The sequence below is a fragment of the Mobula hypostoma genome, chromosome 23, assembly GCF_963921235.1.
Source record: "Mobula hypostoma chromosome 23, sMobHyp1.1, whole genome shotgun sequence".
NCBI classification, from domain to species: domain Eukaryota; kingdom Metazoa; phylum Chordata; class Chondrichthyes; order Myliobatiformes; family Myliobatidae; genus Mobula; species Mobula hypostoma.
The window spans coordinates 38,238,272-38,261,694 of NC_086119.1; the positions used below are offsets into that span (position 1 = coordinate 38,238,272).

General features: G+C 38.5%; 1 protein-coding gene across 7 annotated transcripts in view; it reads left to right on the forward strand.

Moving 5' to 3' along the window:
* Positions 1 to 23,423, forward strand: part of mtmr4 (myotubularin related protein 4) — a 128,281-nt gene that overhangs the window by 79,637 nt on the left and 25,221 nt on the right. For 6 of the 7 annotated variants that reach the window (XM_063031119.1, XM_063031120.1, XM_063031122.1 and 3 more), the window contains 9 exons: positions 3,749 to 3,781; positions 6,313 to 6,395; positions 7,374 to 7,540; positions 7,776 to 7,872; positions 13,602 to 13,715; positions 16,876 to 17,060; positions 17,797 to 17,922; positions 20,363 to 20,474; positions 22,022 to 22,217. In XM_063031119.1, the coding sequence (XP_062887189.1) occupies positions 3,749 to 3,781; positions 6,313 to 6,395; positions 7,374 to 7,540; positions 7,776 to 7,872; positions 13,602 to 13,715; positions 16,876 to 17,060; positions 17,797 to 17,922; positions 20,363 to 20,474; positions 22,022 to 22,217 (1,113 nt within the window). The remainder of the gene's footprint in view (positions 1 to 3,748; positions 3,782 to 6,312; positions 6,396 to 7,373; positions 7,541 to 7,775; positions 7,873 to 13,601; positions 13,716 to 16,875; positions 17,061 to 17,796; positions 17,923 to 20,362; positions 20,475 to 22,021; positions 22,218 to 23,423) is intronic. The other variant, XM_063031123.1, reaches the window with a different exon arrangement.

Below are 23,423 nucleotides of genomic sequence, written 5' to 3' on the forward strand. Positions count from 1 at the left end.
TACATCGATATGTTGGGACCAGATTAGATCCTCAGAGATCTAACCATAAAAAGCTAGACACTTATCTGGGTTTGGACAAAATTAAATTTGAACTATTTGTGCCCATGGAAGGTTGTAGATCAAAAGAAAAGAGAAATTTGACAACAAGGATGATAATTTTATAATTAAGGTGTTTTCTAGTCCCAAGACAATAGAGGCCCATAACTAGGTATACCAGTAGCGTATGATGTAAATTGGAATCTCTATAATGTCATCTTGGATGTGCATAAGTTTTTGAAGGGTAGAAATGAGAAGCTTGTTGTTGAAGTACAAGCAATCCAACCCCTCCTGGATTATGAAAATTCACCTGTACAGATTTCACCAGTCACTATCCAAAAATTAGAGTAAAATTTGCTCTCCCAGAGTTTTTTGGCGTGGTGGGTGGGAGTAAATAACTAAGTTTTTGAACTTGGGGCCGGCTTCGGGCATGGTGATGGACTCTCCATTTCTCCCTCTCCCTCATCAGTGTGTTCAGTTCATCTACATTAACTGCACCGATGTCTTCTAGGAATGTGCTCACCATTGTCTTGGGAGGGCGCCCAGGGTTCATCCTCCCATACTTGGGCTCCCATATGATGACTAGGCTGGCAGGTAGCTCGGGGTGGCGTAGACAGTGCCCCACTAGTTGTAGTCTTCTCGCCTTGATTTTAGTGGTGAGCATCAGTAGGTCGTCATAGAGCCTAGGCCTGAGTTGATGTTGTAGTAGTAGTTTTTGAACTTGCTCTTCTTGCTATTTGCAGATTTTCATAGTCCATAGGTAAAGATGGGTAGTATTATATGGAAAGATGGAGATGTTATGTACTTGCAGTGTGAATCAGCTTACAAAGGAAGTTTGACACTGACAGGCAATTTGTAAAGATGTTGCCATTCTTTGAAAAGGTCGCTGTTATAAATAGAGGTAGGTGATTGAACACACAATTCTGAATTAAATTGGATGTCAAGGTTATGAACGGTTTCCCTTATCTTCAATGGTCAGGAAGGGACAGAATTTGTGGTGAATCCTGAATATGATGCTTTCGGTCCTCCCAGTGTTATTGGAGAAAATACCAAATCGTTCTTGCCAAAGATCAGTTGAGTATTATGGAAAAATCAAGGGAGGTGTATGCTTGGTGCACTTGTGCATCATTGTTGCATGATATTATAGAAAGCTGCAGCACAGAAGATGGTTATTGGGTCATTGTGGCATAAAGGTCATCCAACTTAATCCCACTTTCCAGCTTGTTTTGTAGACTTAATGTTTGCAACATTTTAACATACGTATCTCAGAACCTTATACGTCTAAAGAAAGTATCAGAGTATACTACTTGGCAATGATTTCCAAATTTCCATTGTCCCCTGTGTAAAGATTTATTTTTTCCTCCCCCCAAGTCCTTTCTGGTTTCTCTATCATAACTAAGTTAGATATTGGTGAGAGGAATTTGCTCTTTCAATCCACTTTGTCAACTTCCAAGTTTGATATACCTCATTCCAATCTGTCTTCCATTGTTTCAAAAAATATTTCCACCTTTCTGATTTTATCATGTAGCTGCCACTATTTGGGGAATAATAACATCCTCTTAAGTTGTACTTCCAGGGAAAGTTGTTCTTTATGTATTATTTTTGACTCAACTGCTGATAGTATTTTGGCCATCTTAAGCAGAGAAGACTCTGATGAATCCTGATGAAAGATCAAAGTCCTGAAAAGTTAGTTCTGTTTCTATCGCCATGAATACTCCTGACATATTTCCTGCATTTTATTTATATTTCAGATTTGCAGCATGTGTCATTTTGTTTTGATTTTTTGATAAGTCATTACACCATAACAGTTCCTTTTGTTTCTTTTTTAATATGCATATAAATATTCCAAATGTCTCCTTAACCACCTGTTTTATCTGAATTGCTTCTGGAATATTGAGACATGTATTTGGTCCCAATAAATTCTGTACTGTTTTTAATATCTTTATTCATGGAATATTCTTTTGGCATTTTTTTTGCACCCCCCCCCCCCAACCTGGCTCAAATGCTACTTTCTGGATAGAATGCATTTGCCACATCGCTGCCTGCTTATTAATCCCTTCAATATCCTGCAGTCTACAGTTAATTTTTCTGTAAACAACATAACCAATTTTTAAAATGTATCTAAATTCCTTATTAGTGCACCATGCATTTAAGTGTATATTGCCAATATACACATTTTTCCAAAAAAAATTACTTTAAAAAAAATTTTTATTTAGCAGTACAGCGTGGAGTCAGCCCTTTGAGCCACGTTAAGCCCCAGCAATCTCACAACGTCAATTAACCCAGGCCTAATCATGGGACATTTTACAATGACCAATTAACCTGCCTACTACATCTTTGGACTGTGGGAGGAAAACTGGAGGGACCCCAGGCAGGGACATCTTACAGAATGGTGCCGGAATTGTGCTCCAAACTACAGAATGCCCCAAGCTGTAATAGTATTATGCTAACTACTATGCTACCGTGGCATCCACTTAGGATCTTGAGCCCTGTAGCAATCCAGTCCAGATTGTCTTCTACTCAAATTAAAATCCTTTGCTTTTTGTTTCCTACTGATAAACTAGTTTGGGTCTTTTGCCACTTTGTCCAAGATTCTGTGGGCCTGTTCTTTCAATAGGGTACTTTGTCTGAAGCTTTGATAATATCCAGAATTATGGAATTAGATAAATCTAGCCCTCTTAAGGAGAGCACCTGAGAAGCACTGGAGAAAAGGGAGATGCGGTGAACATGTTAAACATGACAGGTAGATTAAGGGAGGAGAGCAAGTATATACAGTAACACTCGCATAGGATATCATTTGTGAATGATAATGAGGGCTGTTTACTATATGACGGTGATTCAGAGATAATGGCAAGAGATCTGGCATGGACTAAAAGGTCTGAACTCTCAACAGGAGAGGGTTGATTATGATTGTTGACATTCTAAAGTTTTAAAAGGCAATATATAAATGCAAGTGCCTGTGCCCATTTTAGCTCAATTTTTTTGGTGTGAAGAGTGGATGCTGCATCTGCTCATGTCTAAACGGAGCTCCAAAAGGTGGTGAAATTGGGAAAATATGCCTTTTTTAAAATAGTAAATTGTGTCTTTATCTTGATTGCGTTAATTAAAGGTTGTAGGCTGTACATTATTGTTCCAATTTCTGTCAATTAGGTGGAGATGACTGCTGTGCATGTTAATGATGTCATGACATGTAAATAATGCTGGAAAATGGTCAACACCACTTAGGTGTTTTGTGCCTGCAGAGACTAAGATCAAAAGTGCTCTCGTGTTGAAACATACACAGGTTGTTTTTATGTAAAATATGCATATAGAAAGTGGCACTTATAAGCTCCAGTTATAGATAAAGTTTACTCTATGATTAGTTAGAAATATTAATAACTGTAGTTATTTTTAGTTGCATTTCATGAGAATACTGAAATAAAGGGTATACTGATGATTTCTCATACTGATGCAATAGGTACAGTATACATTGACTTGTGGTTTCTGGATTAGAGGATCTGGGTTGAGGGTGGTCTGCAGTGGACAAATCTCATGAATATTAGTTGGTATACCATATCTTTAGCTTGTTTTAGTTTTGATTTGGTTGTGTGTTGTCTGTTGTGTCTTGGTAATAGAAGCCAGCAAGTGTTTTCAGTGTATAAGGTTCCTGCCTTTCTCACATCTGTTATTTTGATTTCATTTTCCCCTTCTCTTTCCTTTTGTTCTGTTTTAGACCTTTCTGCAGGGTGTGGACAGTGACATCTCAGTAAGTACTGTGCGTGTGTGTGTGTGCGTGTGTGTATTTCACTGCTGGTTATGCATATGACTGTGTATCCAGCACTCCTTTGGGTGTATGGTTTAAGTGAAAGAGGTAGTCTTTTACCGTTTCTTTATTGTGTGTCAGAAAGTATATCGTAGAAATATGTCCCACGCACATTTGATTGCATATGTAGATGTTCATTCTTGTCATTGTTCTCATGGTGAGTAAGCAAGTCGGTGTGCCACGCAGGGATGTTGATAAATATAATAGGACTTGAATCTTTGGAACATTATCCTCCTGATTCACTCAAATCAGTTCATTTGTATTTGCTAGTTAACTCAAAGAAGAGTTTCAGAGATGCAAAGTATTGATTTACAAAGTATGTATGCCGTATACAGCCCTGAATTTTGTCTTCCCACAGTCAGCCTTGAAACAAAGAAAACCCTTTCAAAGAAAATCATCCTCCCCCCGCGCAAAAAAACAAATCGCGCAAATAGGAAAAGAAATAAGTGAGATACATAGTACAGAACACAAAATCGAAAGAGTCCAGGCATAGTTCAGTTCAATTTAGTCCTTTGTTGTTCATTATCTGCAGCTGCCCTGATTTTTTTTTAAAGGAGCTAATAGAAACCAGAAACACATCATAGTGTGCATTACGGAGTCCATTCCACAAACTGTGGATTAAACTTTGTCCAAGATCCAGAATCAGTACAATCAGAATCAGGCTTATTATCACCTGAATCAGAAACGGGTTTATTATCACCGGCATGTGATGTGAAACTTTATCCAAGATCCAGGATTCCAGTACAATCTTCTGTTGGCCTCAAGTGAGGTGGTGGGGGGGGGGGGGCGGGGGGGGTGGTTGGCGAGAGACCATTGGAATGCAGGGATCTTCTTCCTGGAGCAGCAGATGACAGAGAGACCGTCGAATGCAGACACCTTGCTCCAGCAGCGGTGATGGGCTGGTAGACTGTGCTGATAGACTGCGCTGAATACTTGTTCGCCTTCTGCTCACTGCTCAATTTCAATTTTTCTCGATGCTTGAGTCTGCGAGATTGGTGAGAAATGAAGTCATATATAGGCTCTCGCCCTGTCTCCTTGAGGCCACATGCTTCGCTTGAAACCCTACAGAACACTTTTGGAGACAGCAAGCACTGGATTGCTCAGTCGGTCTGAAAACACCACCAAAATGTAGATTACAGGCTCCAATAGTAGCAGAACCACATTTGAAGGAAAAAGACGTGAAAAGTAGTTTTGTGAGCCGTCTGGAAGATGTCATCCTTGGTTACATTGTTCGCTGACGCCATCTTCTTGATATAACTCTTAAGATGAGTGGAGTGGTCTCATCCTGTTTGCAAGTGTGGAAAAAATAAACAGAATATCGATAAAATTGGCCATTAGGAACCCAGGGTGACATTTGTATTTTCTCAGGAAGCAGAATATAAGAACGTTAGTTTTAAACTGTAGGAACCCATTGGCTATTGTTGCCCAATTTCAGGGTTGGTGCATGACTTTTAAAAATATTTAATGATTGTAACAATATTAACAATATTAGCTTCATTCTTGGGTTTTAATCATGAGTCAGTACTAGAAATTACAGGTTAGTATTTTTTCAAAAACATTTCTGGAGGAAGAAGCAGTTTTTAGCAATGCTTTTGTTTTAAGAATGCAAACGATGGGAATCAAAAAACAGAAAATATGAGAAAATGCCCAAAAGAGGTTAATGGTTTTTGAGACGTTATTCATGCATTTTCTGATCTTTTTGAAAAGAAAACTGAGATGTCATTTGGTTGGTACCATGGGTACAGTTCTTTTGAAGGGGATTGTGTCAGTTGGAACTGCTGGTAAGTTTCAGATCCTGGCAACTTGGTGGAATACACTAAATCTTAATGATCTTTGTGTTTTCTCAAAATCTTGCCCCCTCATTTATTTCCATATTGCAGTAATTTGTTTTCTGAATGATGGATTTTTTAAATCATATTTGTTTGTACAACCTTTATTCAATTCAAAACTATTGCTAGGAAGAATTACACCAATTGAATCGCAGAGAAATCTAGCACCTCTGTAGGAAATGGGAGAGCTCCTGTAGGTTGCTGAGTTGTTGATGGTTATATTTATCTGCCGAACACCCAGTTAGAGCATTGAATCTAAGAATTTGGGGTCCATTTGCACCTAGGACTAGGAAAACCTTAAATATTGACTATTGAAAGTTGTGTATTTAGAAGCACATCACTGATAAAATACAACAGGACCTGAATTGTGGCTTAATTTGGTTGTATGATTTTTCAGCTTGGTAGAGGAAGTTCAGTGCTTATTGTCATGTTATTTGGAAGATGTGGCATGTCAGCTTTTTTTCATAATGCTGTCAAGCTAAACAAGATGAGTTAAGCTTGATTGAAGTGATACTACTCAAATGTCATAATATTTATTCTGTTATTTATGCTTAATTACATTTTATGGCTCCTTTTATAAATTTGACCTTAGAGTTAATTACAATTTTCTCTGATTACAGCCATGTATGTATCTTGTTATTACAGGTGCCTGTACGGTTAATTGAAGCTATTGAGAGTCGGGACATGTTCCAGCTTCACATTGTCTGTAAAGATTCGAAAGTGATCAGGTATGTGATTTGATGTCCAAAGGTGTGGAGCAACAGACTGTGTTGTTAGATGATTTTAAAATAAGTATCAAGCAACTACCTTTCCAGCCTTTCAGAACTTTGATTATCAAATGGAGCTTTATCTCCTACTACAGTAATCACCAAGGTACACATACGTAAGTCCTCTTATCTTGAACTCTTTCTGAAAACAAAATGCTTTTACAAATGGACATGATGCACTTTCACTTAAATTAAATTTATTACTTGGGATTGTTGGAACATCTTGGCTATTGGACCCACACCACTAGATTCAGGAACAGTTATTACCGCTCAACCATCAGGTTCTTGTACCAGAGGGGATAACTTCACTCAACTTCATGTGCCTCATCAATAAACTATTCACACAACTTGTGGACTCCCTTTTAAGGACTCTTCATGTTCTTGATATTCAATGCTTATTTATTATTATTTCTTATTTGTATTTGCAGTTTGTTGTTTTTTGTACATTGGTTGTTTGCCCATCCTCTTAGGTGTGGTCTTTCAAGAATTCTGTGTTTCTTGGATTTACTGCATATGCCCGCAAGAAAATGAATCTCAGTTGTATATGATGACATGTATGTACTTCGATAATAAATTTAATTTGAATTTTGAACTTTTAATGACACATCAAGTCAGAAAATGGTCCAATTGTCCTTGACAGTAATACAATTATACAACTAATGGAAAATTTGAATTGGTCAAATTCAAATTGTGAAGGGAGCTTCACGAGTTAGATTTCAATAGCTATAAATCTTAATTCCTCAAAACTGATGTCACCAATGGTACTTTAACTTGTAATAGTTTAGACTCTGCATGGAATGGTTTTGTTTTTGAAGATTTTTACAATTAGTTGAGATTCTTGTGTAAAGATGAATGCAAGTATTTTTGTAGGTCTGCTTGCTTAAGGATTTTGATCTGCAAGTATTATTCATTTTCGGCTGTCCTGCATGTGTTCCCCAGGTGTCATTTTTCTACATTTAAGCAGTGTCAGGAATGGCTGAAGAGATTAAACAAAGTAATTGCTCGTCCAACCAGACTGGAAGATTTGTTTGCCTTTGCATATCATGCTTGGTGCATGGGAATCTGTGCTGATGAGGAAGATCAGCATGTGCATCTCTGTCACCCTGGTGAGTAGAAAAGTAACGATGATTGCTGAAGAGAACATGATGGGTCAAAATATGAGATGTACTAGGAAGAGCTTGCTTTGTTTTTGTACGTAGTGGTTCACAGTATGCTGCATGCAAGTTCAGATTTCTTATTCAGTTTGCCACTGTCAACTGAACCAGAAACAGGACAAAAATAATTAAACAAAAAGCTATAATTTAATTCAGCATGAATTTAATAATCCTTGCGTTTATTTAGGTGACCATGTCTGCCACCGATTTGAGATGGAGGTGGAGAGAATGCGTTTTGATCTGCAAAATGTCTGGAGAGTCAGTGAAGTGAACTGCAATTACAAGTAAGTTAATTCTTATTTCTAAATAGGTGAAAATGATAACTTGAACAGGGTTGGTGCATTCTGTTTAACATATGACTGGGTGAAAAATTTAAAAGGAAAGGTTAGCAGCTGTGTAAAATTGTGAAATAATGGCGCAGGTACATTTGTTCTGGAGGATAATGTGACTGAATTATTCAGAAGATTGGACCAAACTTGGTATCCCTAGTTTCTCTTCCATTCTCCCATAATCATATGATGTGCATTTCACTGGGAATCAAGCTTTTTACCTTTTCCTTCCCTGCTTCATTATTCTTCACTCTTCAGTATTCAGTAACTTTTATCTTCCATTCCTATTAAGGAAATTGTTTACTGCTTAACCAATTCACCGTTACTTTCAGTTGAATGTCCCTCCCTCATAAGCAAACTTCAAGCTGGGTATTCTTGCTGCTGCCATGTGTGTAGCTGTGGTTCCCCCAAAAGTAGTTGAGATTGGGTATTGGGACATGTTCGGGGGTCCTGGTGGCAGTGGTGGGAAGGTGTAATAATAATTCATAGTTGAAGGGCAAAAATTGGCACGTGCAGTGTTCCTGAGGGAAGTGAGCCTTTAAGTGTGCAGATTAATGGATATTTACGTGAACCATCATAACATAGTGAATTATGGTTAAATGGGACACAATGGAATCAGTACATTTTGGCCCGATAAGTGACTGCCCCAATTAGCTGAATTTTCATGAAAATAGTTACAAAGATAGAAAAAAAGACACGCTATTATTTAACTGAGTAATGAATTGTGTATTTAAATAAAATAAACAATGAATTGGAACACTCTCAATTCTACAACAGTACTATAAAACTGTATTAGTTCCTAATTGTTACAGTCTTTTGACAGTTGACAAGATGATTGTCAATACCTTCAAATTCATCATAGTTCCTAACTTGGAGAAGTAGTGAAATCATTTCATTTTTCACTCGAGTGTTTCTGACATCTCCAAGCCTGATTACTTGAAACCACAGTGAGCAAATCGGTTCTGAATTGTCTCACTGCTTTTTGAACACGAGTGCACGCAATTGACACTATTTTAAAAACTGTTCACTTTAAGCACAGTTTAGTGTCTAACAGCTGCACAAGTGCCAAATGTCTGATACTAGTTAGAAACTGTTCAGCAACCATCTCCTACTCCAATTAAGCAGCATAGTACCCTAAATAAATGAAAGAAATCTGGATATTTTCTCGATTTAGTTTTGGTTCTTTAAAAGTTGAACCAAATAAGTGGCTACCCTGATTAAACAATGGCCCAATCAATAAAGTATGACTATGACTAACCAGAATCTACTGTATATTGAAGAGGCATATGAAAGGTGCTTGCCAGAGAGATTCACGTCCTCTGAACTTGACTTGGACAAAGGGTGCCAATGAGGAGGATCTTTTCTTCCAGTATTTCATGGAACTGAGCACAAGATGGTCTTTGTCTCAGCTGGTTAACCTCTTGACATCAACTGTAACTGCAATAAATTGGTAATCAGGAACTTCCTAAATGAGTGGCTGTGTGTATGGGTTTCTGACTGTGTAATTGTGGCCATCTTGTAACACTGCTGTTTGTGATATGGGTCTCAATGGGAAGGGAATACTGCAGTTGGAAGCGGTATCCAAGAGGAAGAATGCTGAAGTGGAGCTTCCAATTTACAATGTGATTTCACAGGATATGATATTTCTTCCTTCAGTGCTTTGTTTCTCAGAGTGTTATTCTGGAAGTTAAATCATCCAAGATCCTAGATCCTAACTTCACCATTGAACCTGCAGATAGGAGAGGTGCTGTAGTAGTCTGACATACTGACCTCTACCTTGCTGAGGCCCAGCGCCGACTCTGACACCTCCTCTTACTTGCCCCTCATACAGGACTCCACTAAGGATAACCAGGCTCCCACATCATCACCAACCTTATTGACTCTGGGGATTTCCCATCCACCGCCACCAACCTCATAGTTCCCGCACCCACATCTCCCATTTCTACCTCTTACCCAAGACTCACAAACCCACTTGTCCAGGTAGACCCATTATTTCAGCTTGTTCCTGCTTCACTGAACTTGTGTCTGCACACCTTGACTCTAGTTCTGTCCCTTCCTGCCTACCTCTGTGACACTTCTTATGCTCTGGGTCTTTTCAATGATTTCAGGGTCCCTGGCTCTTGTCTTATTTTACTATGGACGTCCAGTCTTCTGCACCTCCATCCCCTGTCAGGAATGCCTCAAAGCTCTCTATTTTCTTTTCTGGACAGACCTAACCAGTTCCCCTGCACCACCACTCTCCTCAGCCAAGCAGAACTTGTACTCCCTCGAAATAATTTCTCCTTTTGCTCGTCCCACTTTCTTCAAACAAAAGGGGCCATTGGTCCCAGCTAAGCCTGACTGTTTGTTGGCTACATGGAACAGTCTGTATTCCAAGCCTACACTGGTGACTGTCCAGCACTTTTCCTACGCTACATCAACAACTGAATTGATGCTGCTGCCTGCACCCATGCTGATCTTGTTGACTTCATCCACTTTGCCTCCAACTTCCAACCTGCCCTCAAATTTACCTGGTCCATTTCCGACACCTCCCTCCCCTTTCTTGATCTATCTCTGTAGACAGCTTATCCACTGATATCTATTATAAACCTGTGGACTCCCACAGCTACCCGGACTGTATCTCTTCCCACCCTGTTATTTGTAAAAACGACATCCCCTTCTTTCAATTCTTCTGCCTCCACGGCATTTGCTCTCAGGATAAGGCTTTTCATTCTGGAACAAAGATGTCCTCCTTTTACAAAGAAATGGGCTTCACTTCCTCCATCAATGCTGCCCTCAACTGCATCTCTTCCATTTCACACATGTCTGCTCTTACCCCATCCTCCCATCATCCCACCAGGGATAGGGTGTCTATTGTCTTCATCTACCACCCCGCTATCTTCAATGGGATCCGACTGCCAAACTCATCTTACCCACCCCCACCCCCCACTTTCTGCTCCCTACATGACACCCTTGTGTATTCGTCCTTCCCCACTGGCTGTTATCCTTGCAAGCGGAACAAATACTACACCTGCTCCTGCACCTCTTCCCTCACTACTATTCAGGGCCCTAAACATTCCTTCCAAGTGAGACGACTCTTCACCTGTAAGTCTGGTGGGGTGGCCTCCTGTATATTGGTGAGACCCGACGTAGATGGGGAGACTGCTGCGCTGAGCACCTACGCCAGAAAAAGCGGGATCTCCCAATGGCCACTCATTTTAATTCCACTTCCCGTTCCCATTCTGATATGTCCATCCATGGCCTCCTCCACTGTCGTGACGAGGCCACACTGAGGTTGGAGGAACAACATCTTATATTCTGTTTGGGTAACCTCCAACCTGATGGCATGAAAATTGACTTCTTGAACTTCTGTTAATACCCCCCACCCCCCCTCACTGTTTTCCATCCCCTTTTCCCTCTCACTTTATTGCCTCCAGCTTTTCTTTCTTCCATATCCTTCTGTCTCTTTTACTAATTTACTTCCCAGCTCTTTACTTCATCCCCTCCCCCTTCAGGTTTCACCTATCACCTTGTGCTTCTCACTCCCCTCCCCCACCTTTTAGCTACTCAGCTTTTTTTCTCCAGTCCTGCTGAAGGGTTTCAGCCCAAAACTTTGACTGTACTCTTTTCCTAGATGATTCCTGGCTTGTTGAGTTCCTCCAGCAATTTGTGTGTATTACTTTGATCTCTAACATTTGCAGATTTTCTTTAGTGTATGAAGTAATTGTTACTTCAGATCTGATGCAGGACAAAAAACACATAGATGATGAACACAATAATAATAAAGATATGCAATAAATATAAATACGCAAGATAGCTTGTATGCGTAGGTTGGTTGTATGTTCATAAAGTGAAGTTAGGCACAGGAGTGTGTACATAAGGTGACTGACAGGAGATGATAAAGTAGTGATGGGTGAGGGTGTGGAGGGTGGGTTAGTGGGTGGAGTTGTTGACCAACCTTACTGCTTGTGTGAAGTAGCTGTTTTTGAGTCTGGTGGTCCGGCATGGATGTTATGTAGCCGCCTCTCTGCTGAGAGTGGGACAAACAGTCCATGAGCAGTCCATGGGATCCTTCATGATATTACTGGCACATTTCTGCCACCCTTCTGTATACACCTCCTTGCTGGTGGGTGTGCTGGTGATGTGTTGGGCAGTTTTGTCTACCTATGTAGAGCCTTCCTGTCCACCACAGTTTTTAGATTTTACATATTAATATAGATGTTGTAGCATTAAATATAAAGGACCTTAACTATTTTGTTTCAGAAGAATCAGAATCGGGTTTATTATCACTGGCATATGACGTGATATTTAACTTAGCAGCAGCAGTTCAATGCAATATACTATAGAAGAGAAAAAATAAATAAGTAAATCAATTACAATATACATATATTGAATAGATTTAAAAAGTGCAAAAAACAAATATACAGTATTTTTTTTTAAAGTGAGGTAGTGTTCAAGGGTTCAATGTCCATTTAGGAATCAGATGGCAGAGGGGAAGAAGCTGTTCCTGAATTGCTGGGTGTGTCTTTCAGGCTTCTGTACCGCCTACCTGATGGTAACAGTGAGAAAAGGGCATGGGCTGGGTGCTGGAGATCCTTAATAATGGATGCTACCTTTCTTAGACACTGCTCCTTGAAGATGTCCTGGGTACTTTGTAGGCTAGTACCCAAGATGGAGCCGTCTAAATTTACAACCCTCTGCAGCTCCTTTTGGTCCTGTGCAAAAGCGCACCCCCTCCCCTCCACCATACCAGACAGCGATGCTGCCTGTCAGAATGCTCTCCATAGTACATCTATAGAAGTTTTCGAGTGTATTTGTTGACATGCCAAATCTCTTCAAACTCCTTATTAAGTATAGCCACTGTCTTGCCTTCTTTATAATTACATCGATATGTTGGGGCCAGGTTAGATCCTCAGAGATCTTGACACCCAGGAACTTGAAACTGCTCACTCACTCCACTTCTGATCCCTCTGAGGATTGGTATGTGTTCCTTCGTCTTGCCCTTCCTGAAGTCCACAATCAGCTCTTTTCTCTTACTGACGTTGAGTGCCAGGTTGTTGCTGTGGCACCACTCCACTAGTTGGCATATCTCACTCCTGTACACCCTCTCATTACCACCTGAGATTCTACCAACAATGGTTGTATAGTCAGCAAATTTATAGATGGTATTTGAGCTATGCCTAGCCACACAATCATGGGAATAGAGAGAGTAGAGCAGTGGGTTAAGCACACACCCCTGAGGTGCACCAGTGTTGATTGTCAATGAGGAGGATATGTTATCACCAATCTGCACAAATTGTGTTCGGTTAGGAAGTAGAGGATCCAATTGCAGAGGGAGGTACAGAGGCCCAGGTTCTGTAACTTCTCAATCAGGATTGTGGGAATGATGGTATTAAATGCTGAGCTATAGTCGATGAACAGCATCCTAACATAGGCGTTGCTGTTGTCTAGGTGGTCTAAAGCCATGTGGAGAGAGTGTGTGTGTGTGTGTGTGTGTGTGTGTGTGTGTGTGTGTGTCAGTGCACATGAGACATTTGCATCAAATTCCATAATCACCTTGCATACCTTTGAGTCATCTCCCCATTTGATTTTTTAAAAAGTGCAAAGAATCTGAAACCACTATATACACCATTTATATACAGCTGACTTTTCTCTATTTCTATAAAGAGATGGCATTTAATTTTCTGTTACATTTGTTTCTGCAGGTTATGTACTAGTTACCCTCAAAAGCTGCTTGTTCCAGTGTGGATCACAGATAAGGAACTTGAGAGTGTTGGAACCTTCAGGTCTTGGAAAAGGATTCCTGTGGTTGTTTACAGGTAAATTTATTGAAGTTCAGTTTTTTGATAATCACTCATTCTCAGTGCGAGTTTCCTACGAGAAACCTATATAAATAAGATTAGATTTTCAGTATCTTGTATGTGGATTAAAGTATGTCCTTAATGAACAGTGTGTAATCTTACTGTAGATAGAGCATCTTTCCTTGTGGAAATGGAGATTAATAAACTTGTTCAGAAATTTATAATACATGTGAAACTATGTAGGATACAATTTACACGCCAACAACTGTTTAAGGAGGAGCAAGTTGAGATATCTTTGCCAACATATTTTTCCTCAGTCAAGTCAAAAAAAAATTATTCATTGATCTTTTTGTTCAAAGAAATTTCTGCTAATTTCACATATCCCTTAATAATTTGTGAAGAAGTTGCATACATCAGCAAGCTTACTAGAAATGCAATAAACTATTTCATGAACTCCTGTCCTGTAATATCACCAAAAACTTAGTAAGAACTTTGTTGGCTCATCCTGTTGTGTTTTTTTTAAAAACCATTGATTAAACGCAACTTTCCTAATATCACCCTAATAACTTAAAGTTCTCAAACCAGCAAACCTTCCATGTGGCAGCCAACTTGTGGATAGTAAAATCCTGCAAGCAGATTAATAACTGTCCTGTTTTACTGTAGCTGTACTTGAAGCAGCTGATAGGGAGACAAATGTAAACTCAGGATAATTAGGTCAGCTCAATATGTAAGTTTTAAAAATAATTCTGTCAGAATACATGCTTTCTGAAGAAGACTGTAAATCGATGCATCTAGGGGTTGGGGATTCAATAACTTGTACAGGTTGACTATCCCTTACCTGAAAATCCCAAGTCCAAAAATCTCAGAAATACAATTTTTTTTTTTTGAGTTCTGACATGATGTTAGTAATGGAAAATCCCACAAGATGCTGAAAGTTTCCCAGGCAACATGCAGGTCTCTGTGCAGCATAGGCAGTTCTGAGAAGTGATGTTCCATATGTAATGAACAGAAGTTAATCAAAAATAGAAAAAACTGCATGAAGCAAAAAATGAAGAACTCGATCATGTATTGAAAGTATCTCCGTATTAGAGTGAATATATGCCACTTAATGGTATGCTGATCATGATGAACTGAAAATTGAAGGGAATTGTGAATATTCAGCAGATTGGTTGCAAAAATTTAAGGAAAAGCACGGCATTACATTTTGTTAAAGATTTTTAAAAAATTAATGATAAAGTGACTCAAATTCATTGAGCTTGCCAAGATTGTCGCTGATGAAAATCTTAAAACCAGAACAAGTCTACAGTGCTGATTGTTTTTGTAACCTTCAAATCAAAATCGCATTGTAGGTGGAGACTGGTAATCCTCCCAGTGCTGCTTTTGTTACCCTACACAAATATTTTCATTATATTAATGTATTTAATAGATATCCTCATAATTTGAACTTCAAATCCAGCCACTGATCATTACTTGCCAATATTAAAGATGGACTTGAAAACAATATGACCTTTAACTTTTATTGTAGCGTTATACATTAAAAGGTGGCAAAATATAATTTTATTTGAAATGCATTATGAAGTAAAGAACTGGACAAAATGAAGAATATTGAGCATAAGCTGTCTAATATTTTTCCCCAGTAAGTACGTATAGCACATATGCACATTCACCAGTCACCACTTCCAATTAGTTGCCTAACATGCACTACTGCGTATCATCCATTCTCTCACACATCACATTACCTTTCATGTGGTCCTAAATTTTTTTCCTTTTCAACGAAGTTCATATGTTTAAGGGTTATCCACTTGATCTTGGAGGAAACCAGTGAGCATCATACTACTTGCATTCAGGTGGGCTTTGCTGGCGTAAGGGCAGCGTTTTCAGGCAGACTATTGGTGTTCTATCCTCTGAATCAGAACATTGCCCAAATGTATTTTTGCTCATGGAAGTCTGCAGGGGACAGTTTCAGAGGAGATAACATTATGAATATAAATTAAGAATCAGAGTCAGTTTATCAAACCTTGAATCTGCTCTGCAATCATGCAAGATTATATCTGATTTAATTACAGCCTCATATATGATGCATCCTTCGTGCCTACAGTATGTTTTCACCATCTTGCTTATTAAGAATATACCTGTGCCTTAAAAATATTTCCAAGACTCTGCTTTTATCAGCCTTTGGGGAAGACTGTTCTTGACCCAGTAAGAGGGGAAAAAAAATTAACCTCATCGGTCTTAGATGAATTTTTAACAAGTAACTTTATCTCAACCTCCCAATTCTAGATTCTTTCACAAGAAAAATCCTTCAAATCCATTCTGTCAAGCCCCTTCATGTCTTTTGTATGCCTCAATCAAGTCATTTCTTCCTCCTTAACTCCAGTGAATCAAATGTGACGTCTTCAACCTATCCTGGTAACTTACCCTGATAACCTACGCTAAATAACTGAAGCCTTGCCAACCAATTTTCCCAGCAACAACAGTAGCAGTATGCAAGCTTTTCCGGTTACTTTGAAAACCTGCATTCTAACTTGCATAGCTGTTGGTACTGAATGCAAACCTTAGGCAAACATCTTCATATAACTCCCCACTTGACCCTGGAGTTCCTGGTTCTCAACATCTTGGAGTTCTGCCTTCTGTTGGCATTTGCATAATGTTTCTTTTCTCTCGTTCTTGCTAAAATGGGCAATTTCACATTTTCCAAAACTTTGCTCGTTCATTTTCCATTCCTTAGCTCTCTGCAGCCTCTACTGTATGTCCCTTGCACAACACACTTTCCATCCGATGTATCCATCAACTAATTTAGTAACTAAGTCTTTTTATTCCTTCATCCAAGGATAAAGCTAACAAAATATGGAGCATCATCTACTAGTAACAGTGTGAAAACAGTCTCTTAAAGGATGTACAAACTGAAATACTATATCTTTTCAGGCTGAGAACCCAGTTTCTAAATTCTGGCTTTAGATTTCCTTGCATTCAGCAACATTAGGAGGGTATATTCTGATTTGGATTTTTTCATAATACGATAATGTCATGCCCATCATTTGAGGGCCCATTTAATTCTCGACATAAGTGTATACGTGATATTTGAACTCAATTATCTTAAATGTTGGGAATGCAAAAGTACTGAGATACTTGAAACTTTGTGGTTACTTTGTTAGGATGATTGTTGTATCTCTTCTAGACACATGCGGAATGGTGCTGTGATTTCACGCTGCAGTCAGCCAGAAATTAGTTGGTGGGGTTGGAGAAACGCTAATGATGAATATCTGGTGACATCTATTGCGAAAGCCTGCAATTTGGATCGAGGAACAAAGATAAATGGAAAGGGCAAGAACGAGGGAACTGATCTATCTGATGCAGAATTTGGTGAGAAGCAGACCAGAAAGCACTCTTGTGCTTAATGGAAAGCAGGTTTTAATTAAGATAATTTAATTGTTCTGCTACGTCCTGTTATACGGCTGTTAATTCATGCTAGAATAAAGCATGGATGCCCTCCAGCTTATTGCATAACTCTATTCCGACAAATGAGCCAAGAAAGCTAAATTTAACCATGTAAGCATTCCAGTCAGGCTTAGTCTTGCGCCTGCTGGTATACCTATTGCATGCACTTCCCGCAAAAGCACAGCCATTCGCATTCACTTTATTTTAAAAAGTTTAACAGCTGGCCTTGGAGAACTGTTTTTTTGGAGCTTGATCAATAAGAATATTTGAGGTTGGGGGGTTTGGATAAAGTGTTGTTGATATGTTCAGAGGAATTACAATTTTTAAATAAGAATTTGTAAAATGCAAACACAGAAATAGACAAGCGAGGTTAACCATTTGGTGTATCAGATGACAATGTCATTCACTCATGAAAGACCAATTCAGGTCAATGGTCTTGAATATTGCTGAGTTAAGTTTTGTTCCAGGAAAGGAATGATATTCAGATGCATCTAGCTTAATGTGATCTGAAAAATCAGTGGACTTGACAATAAGAAAATGAACTCCAGGATCTTCCTTTTTAATCCCCATCCCCTTATTGCCTAGTGTATCTGTGACAATGGGTTGAAGATCAAACTGTGTCAGTGGCTAAAAATTAAAATGTAATGATCTTTTGTCCTAGATTCATCCATTACAGGATCTGTGGCAGAGAGTGGAGGAACTCCTCAGAAGTTGCTTATTTTGGATGCAAGGTCATACACTGCAGCTGTAGCCAACCGCGCGAAGGGTGGAGGCTGTGAGTGTGAAGGTATGCATTGCAGAGTGAAGAATGCCTTTCTGAATCAGAAGCAAAATAAATCCTGTGGCTGAAGTAACTTGAATACATTGCCTTGGGCAATAGATATTCAAAGAGTACTATACTCACAATAGGGTTAATACCGTAGGCAGCATCGGTGCAGTAATGAGTTCTGTTGCTTTACCACTGCAACGATCCAGATTTTATCATGTTCTGCTGAATGCTCTGGTTTCCTCCCACATCTCTTAGTTGATGGGCTTGTGAGTATAGGTTCCAGAGTTTCAGGGAAATAAGGAGAGTGGAAATGTTATGGTAAATGATCTGCTAGGGAGATGGCATAGACTCCAGTGGGCCAAGAAGCCCACTGTAATCTTGTGTTGTAATAGTAAATAGTCATGATGTCAGGATATAACCCTGGAAAGGCTACTAGAGAACGCTATTGCATGTGTGTCTCAATACATGGAGAAACGTTCCTATCATTTCGTTCACATGCCTCCACAGAGAGACAAAGATTTAAGCATAATAAGTCTTGTGTACATTTTTGGTTCTGGATTACAGATTCTGTAGATGTGTTCAATCAAATCCTCAAATGGCAATAGACAATAGTTAAGGTTCAAACTACCACTCATGAGATGGCTTTTTGTGTAAGTGACTTAGTCTTTCAGTCACTCAAAAGTGGCTTGTTCCAGCATATAAAGTTTGGAAAAAGTGGTTTATAAATAGTATTCCCTGCGGTAAATATGTTTGTTCTCAGAAGTCTGTTCTTAAAAATGATAGTACCTATGACAGAGTAGTCTTGACATTGACTATTATGTTTTCCCAGCATGTCACATTGTAAATGATGCAGAAAGGAAGATGGAGGAGACAAAACATCCAGTGGCTTCTTGGGATTTTTTTTTGTGTATGCTATGAGTTCTTTATTTAATTTATTGGGATACAGTCCTTCTGGCCCTTTGAGCCACGCCGCCCAGCAATCCCCCGATTTAATCCTAGCCTAATCACAGGACAGTTTGCAATGACCAATTAACCTTCCAACCAGTAAGTCTTTGGACAGTGGGAGGAAACTGGAGTTCTAAGGAAATCCCACGTAGTCAGTGGGAGAACATAACTAACTCCTTACAGGCAGCGGCAGGAAATCTGAAGCAGAGGATCAAACCCATGTCTTGTGAAAAATTATTGCACGTGTTACATTTCTTGCTATAAACTGAATGTATGGATTGATTAAAACATACAAAATTTAAATAAACAAGTAATTTTGCACTATGCCTTCAGTAGTGAGATTTTCTTATACAGTAAATGAACATGAATTTTCGATTTGGTCAGCAATGATATGTTTGAATTTATGACTATATGTCTGATTTTTTTCTTTTAACCAAACAGCTTTTTTTGTTTGTTTTTCTTTCTTTCTATTTTGTTATGGGGTTTTGATTTTGCTTTAGATTAGAATAAAATATACCTTTTCAATACTATGGTTAATTTATAATACATAGTTATGGGGAAATTCAATCTTGTTTCTGTTTCCATAATACCATAATGTATTTTGTATTCGTCTATGCAAGTAATTAATAAAAATATTGAAAAAAAAAGAAATGAACATGAATCCTTACAAGGATGCAGATTAGGATGTCTTACTTTTTAATGTATTGATTTAGTCAGATTATGATTATTTTGGGGATGTAGATATGAGTGAAATTTGAAAACTTTTTAAGATGGTTAATTTTGTTTTTTGCTTATCTGGTTGTAACATTTTATATATCTGAATAATGTTGAAACAACCTTTGCCATTAAAGTTACCTAAAATAACAAGTAGGTCCACCAATAATTGGTTTAAACTGGTAAAATCATAAAAATCAAGCAAAATTACTGTAATTATGTTTTTAGTTGGCTGCTGTTAAAGACAGCAGGAGAATTAATTACAATTGCTTTTTATCAGTAAAGAAGTAAGAGAATTATTTTGTTGGCTGTCTTCCAGCCTGTTTTGTCCTTGGCTTGAGAAGAACATTAGTTATATTTGTCACATGTTCATAGAAAGATGCAGTGAAATGTCGATGACTACACAGTCCAGTATGTGCTGGGAGCAGACTGAAAGTTATGCCTTGCTTCTGTTGTCAACACAGCATGCCCACAACTTACTAACCTTAACCTGTATATATTTGAAATGTGGGACGAAACTGGAACACTTGGAGGAAACACATATTATCGTCGGAAGAATGTACAAATTCTTACTGACTGCAGTGGAAATTGAACCTGAATTCTGTGATATGGATGTCCAGCAGTTCGGGTCGAAGCAGCTGATGCTCTAACTGCTACACTATTGTTTTAAAACTTGGCTAAAATCATGGCCAAGTTGATAATAACTAGTAATTATTTACAGAAGATTAACAGTGGATTGATTCTGGATACACTTTTCTCCTTCACTCAAATTTACTGATCCTTATTTTTTTGTTTGCAGAATATTATCCAAATTGTGAAGTGATGTTCATGGGAATGGCAAACATTCATTCAATCAGGAATAGCTTCCACTCACTCCGAGCTGTGTGTAGTCAAATGCCAGACCCTGGAAAGTGAGTGTTGAAAACTGCTTTGAAGTTAAAATTCCACTCCTGACGTTTCTTATGTTTATCACTTACAGCACATATAATGCTAATATGTGTATGTGCATGTACATTATAAAGGCCTTATGCTTCTAGATTCATGATGATACAAAAATTGCTTTCAAAAAGTGTCTCAAAACTAAATGCAGAAAGGTAAACGCCAGGGTAATAGAGAAAGGTTAAAAGGTTGTTCAAATGGAGTTTCGAAAGGAGAACACTGCATTAAGGTAGAAATTCAGTTCAAGACGTCTGCTGAAGGCAAGGAATTTCACAGATGATTATTCAAATGATTTGCTTTAAAATTGAGTACGGTTGATTATGCACTATAGGAGTGGCTGCCTAAGTATGGGCCATGAAAAAATTTAAACACCTTGATATGAATTGTAAATTTGTATTTTAAGGGTATTATGAGCCCACATAGATCGAGGTTAGGCAATGGGTGCATCGCAATTGTTATGGGAGTTTTGGATGAATTGATTATGGAGGAGATAGAATTCAAAGCTAGCAACAGGGTATTGAAATGATTGAATTGGAGTGAGTGTATAGACGGTGAATTCAGCAGTAGGTAAACTGACTTATGACTGATTCTGTGAAATGTATGTCCAGCAATTCAGATAGAAGTAAATATTGAGATTGATTGACTGGAATGGGGGATGGAAAGTGGTGATACATTTCTGTAGTTTGTGATCTTATTGGTCTTAATGTTTAATAAGAGGAAATGAAAGTTCATCAGTGACTTGTATTGAACAAGTAGGCAAGGGAACAATCAGTTCTGGTGGTGGAGAGGTAACAGCTGCATATAAGCTGGCCTCAAAACTGAACATAAGGTTGCCAGGAGAAGAGGTCATCTATAAATTTGGAGCATCCTTGCAGTAATAGTCTGGAATGCATATAAAAGTGATTGTTGGCATTGCACTTGCTGCGACCAGGAAGGTAGAAGTCCACCATTGTGAGTTTATATCAAGTTGTGAAATAGTCGGTTGATGCAATAATTTACTCTGGTCATAGTGACAGAAAATATAATTTGCCACTTTTATTTATGCCATAGAATTCAGGTGGAAAAATAAAATAATAAATGATTCAACAATGTTGGAAAAATGGGCAAAAAATTAAGAAATAATAGTGGAGGAAAGATTGGACATAGTAAGATAGTTTGCAAGAAATTGGGTCAATTTTTTTTCTGGACAAGTAAGACAGACTTTAAAAATGAGGGATTGTGCTTTTGTAGAGGGAACTGATAACTAGAAGCAGAGATGTAATGAAAATGAGCAGTATTTCATGCAGGTGCACCTGTTGCATATGCCTATCGTACTTGTAGTGTGTGAAGTAGAAAGACTCATCCCTTGAGTTTGCAATGGATGCAACAATTTGTACTTGGTTTTAACTAGTAAACAAATTTAAATTATTATTAAGTGAACATACCAAATTCAGTGGAGTGGATATTCTTTGATTAATATGTTATATTTACAACCTTATTTTGCACTTAATAGTTTCTGTTCCCCATGTTTATTTGATAGTTGGCTTTCAGCGTTGGAGAGTACCAAATGGTTACAACATTTATCTGTCATGTTGAAAGCTGCTGTGCTGGTGACAAATATGGTGGATAGAGAAGGGAGACCTGTCCTGGTCCACTGTTCTGATGGCTGGGATCGCACTCCGCAAATAGTGGCACTGGCCAAGATCCTATTGGATCCTTATTATAGGACAATTGAGGTACGATTAAATACTGTATTTTACCCAAGACAGTCTATTGATGATTTATTACATACTGTTGCTATAATTTTCAGGTAACCAGTTTGAAACGATCTACCTCATTTGGGTAGAATGTTCACTGACTGGCCTTTAGAGACGTATTTACATTCAATAGGAACAATGAATGAGGGTAAAATATATTTGGGTCCCTTTTCAGAATATGACAGTTGAGTGGATTGCATACAAAGTAAAATCTCTTGCTAAGTAGCTGAAATGAAAAATGTTTGTCTTTAGTAAGGAACCAAGGGGCAAATAACTTAAAATTATTAATACTGTATGGACTGTGGGAAAAGACAAAGAGGTAACACATTCCCTGGACTTGATGGCCTACATACCCGGATCCTCAAAAAATGTGGATGTACAAGTAATTGGAAATGAACTACTAAAATTCTTTGGATTGTGAACATTCCAGAGGTTTTGAAAACAGCATAAAACATGGAGGGAGACACAAAAAATAACCTTTCTGCCTTATCACAAGAATGTTGTTGAAAGATAACTGAATACTTGGAAAAACCGCAATGTGACTTGGTAAATGAAAGGGAAATTGTTTTGGTCAAGAAAACATTTTTGGATTGAGAGGCTCTGTCTAGTGAGGTGGAACAGAGACTAAAGCTGCTCGTAATTATGAAACTGTTTTCGCTGAAGTGACCATGTGATATATCCAAGTTTTTTGATGATGCAAAGCTTGGTGGCAGTGTGGGCTTTGAGAAGGACGCAAGGAGGCTTTAGCTAAGAGTAAGCAAGTTAATTGAATTAACAAGGATATTGCAGATGGCAAGAAATGTGGTCATCCACTTGAGTGAAAAAATTAGAAAGGTGGGGTAATTGTTTTTAAAAGTACAATTGGTGTTGTTCAGAGGAATCTGAGGAACAAAAATGCTACTATTATTGTGGCAAGCAAGAATATACTTGGAATGTTATGTACAGATCTAGCTGCCCAATTGGTAAAGTTATACATGCAATTGAAGTATTATAGTGAGGCAACACTTCACTTGTGAGTCTGTTGGGGTCATCTATTGCATCCGGTGCTCCCCGTGTGGCCGCCTCTACATTGGTGAAACCCGACGCAAATAGGGGGACCGCTTCATCAAGCACCTCTGCTCCATCCGCCACAACAGACAGGATTTCCCAGTAGCTACCCACTTCAATTCTGCTTCCCATTTCCAT